Source organism: Sinocyclocheilus grahami, unplaced genomic scaffold (genome assembly GCF_001515645.1).
Source record: "Sinocyclocheilus grahami isolate Dianchi unplaced genomic scaffold, SAMN03320097.WGS_v1.1 scaffold2187.1, whole genome shotgun sequence".
Classification (NCBI taxonomy): Eukaryota; Metazoa; Chordata; class Actinopteri; order Cypriniformes; family Cyprinidae; genus Sinocyclocheilus; species Sinocyclocheilus grahami.
In genome coordinates, this window is record NW_015507366.1 from 75,430 (window position 1) to 77,165 (window position 1,736).

General features: G+C 42.1%; 1 protein-coding gene across 1 annotated transcript in view; it reads right to left on the reverse strand.

The window, feature by feature from the left end:
• Window positions 1–313: 313 nt before the first annotated feature.
• The window catches only part of LOC107574331 (sia-alpha-2,3-Gal-beta-1,4-GlcNAc-R:alpha 2,8-sialyltransferase-like), a 7,520-nt gene continuing 6,097 nt past the window's right edge, over window positions 314–1,736 (reverse strand). The window contains exon 3 of the mRNA XM_016260773.1: window positions 314–875. Coding sequence (XP_016116259.1) covers window positions 314–875 — 562 coding nt within the window. The remainder of the gene's footprint in view (window positions 876–1,736) is intronic.

Below are 1,736 nucleotides of genomic sequence, written 5' to 3' on the forward strand. Positions count from 1 at the left end.
GCCGCTTATGTTCAGCATTTTGCAGCACAAATGCATCACAGTGTGATAAGTGTTTAAGTGAATGAGAATGTGTTTAGAGATTTGCAAATAGAGCCTAACTGCCTGAACGTGTTTAAGGTTTAGCAGAAAGAGTGCTTTATTCGACAAATTGGTTTAAGCTAGTGAGAATTTGGTTCAGAGATTGGGGTTTAGTGTTTTAGCAATTCAGAAAAACTGTAATAATTGTGATTACATGTTTTGAGCCAAATAACTGTGATTAACTAACTGTTATTTTTATTTTCAATAGCTTAGTTCTCAGATGCGACGTGAGATCTCACCTGTTGACGTACTGCATAATGTTTCCCGGCCAGGCTAACTGCACCTTCAGCTGGCCCTTGTGCTCTACGAAGAAATCCACGAGTGTGCGCGTGACGGTGGCCGACGTGTGGAAGAAAAAGGCGGGAATCCACAGGATGGCACCATCCAGCTTCTTCAGGCTCAGGTAGAAGTTGTTCCTGTCCTGGATGGTCAGCAGGTTGTTGTAGTATTTCTCCAGGATGCTGGGGTTGAAGGTGGTGAGGTTGGTCCGGCGGCCCACGTCGCGATGGAAGACTTCGGTGGGAGCGAAGTTGCAGCGGAAGACGAAGTCGTAGCTGTCGATCTGCGCGCCGCAGCGGCTGCCGGTGAGGATGCCACTGTTTCCTACCACCGCGCAGGTGTTGAAGCGCTTGTTAAGGACGGGAGATGAGTCTGGGAGCAGAGACCTGAGGTTCTCGCCGATGGAGAAGACGTATTTGTGACTGGAGTAGTCGTAGTGCATTAGCTGACCCACACGGACGCTGCTCTTGGTCAGCGTGAAGTTGTGCGGGACGTCGATGTACTGCGCGATCTCTTTACTGGAAAACAGATGCAACAACATGATATGAGCGAAGCAGAAAGAAAAATGAAGGGTAAAAGAATTAGAACACCAACTGTAATATCACTATTTAAAAATATTCATATTTATTAATATTTAATATTATGTACACATGTGAGAGTTGATGTTTTAAAGAATAAAATAATATATATTTTTTTGTACATTTGATACATTTAAAAATAAATACATAAACATACAAATCAAGGGCAACAACTGTAACCATAGTTCTATCATGAGAACTCTGAAGATTTTAGCATGGTAATGGATATGTCAATGTTAATGTATTTGGTCTTGGCGGAATAGATCTGCTACACTGCTGCTGCTGTTGGTTATGGCTGTATTTGTAGATGGCTGCTGCTGTTGGTTATGGCTGTATTTGTAGATGGCTGCTGCTGTTGGTTATGGCTGTATTTGTAGATGGCTGCTGCTGTTGGTTATGGCTGTATTTGTAGATGGCTGCTGCTGTTGGTTATGGCTGTATTTGTAGATGGCTGCTGCTGTTGGTTATTGCTATATTTGTAGATTATTGCTGCTGCTGCTGTTGGTTATTGCTGTATTTGTAGATGGCTGCTGCTGTTGGTTCTTGCTGTATTTGTAGATTATTGCTGCTGCTGCTGTTAGTTATTGAATCAGAATCAGAATGAGTTTTTATTGCCAGGTATGTTTACACATACGAGGAATTTGTTTTCATGACAGAAGCTCCACAGTGTAACAGAATGACAGTGACAGAACAAAAACACAGATAATAAAATATAGAAAAATTGCTGTATTTATAGATAATTGCTGCTGTTGGTTATTGCGGTATTTGTAGGTTATTGCTGCTGCTGCTGTTGGTTATTGC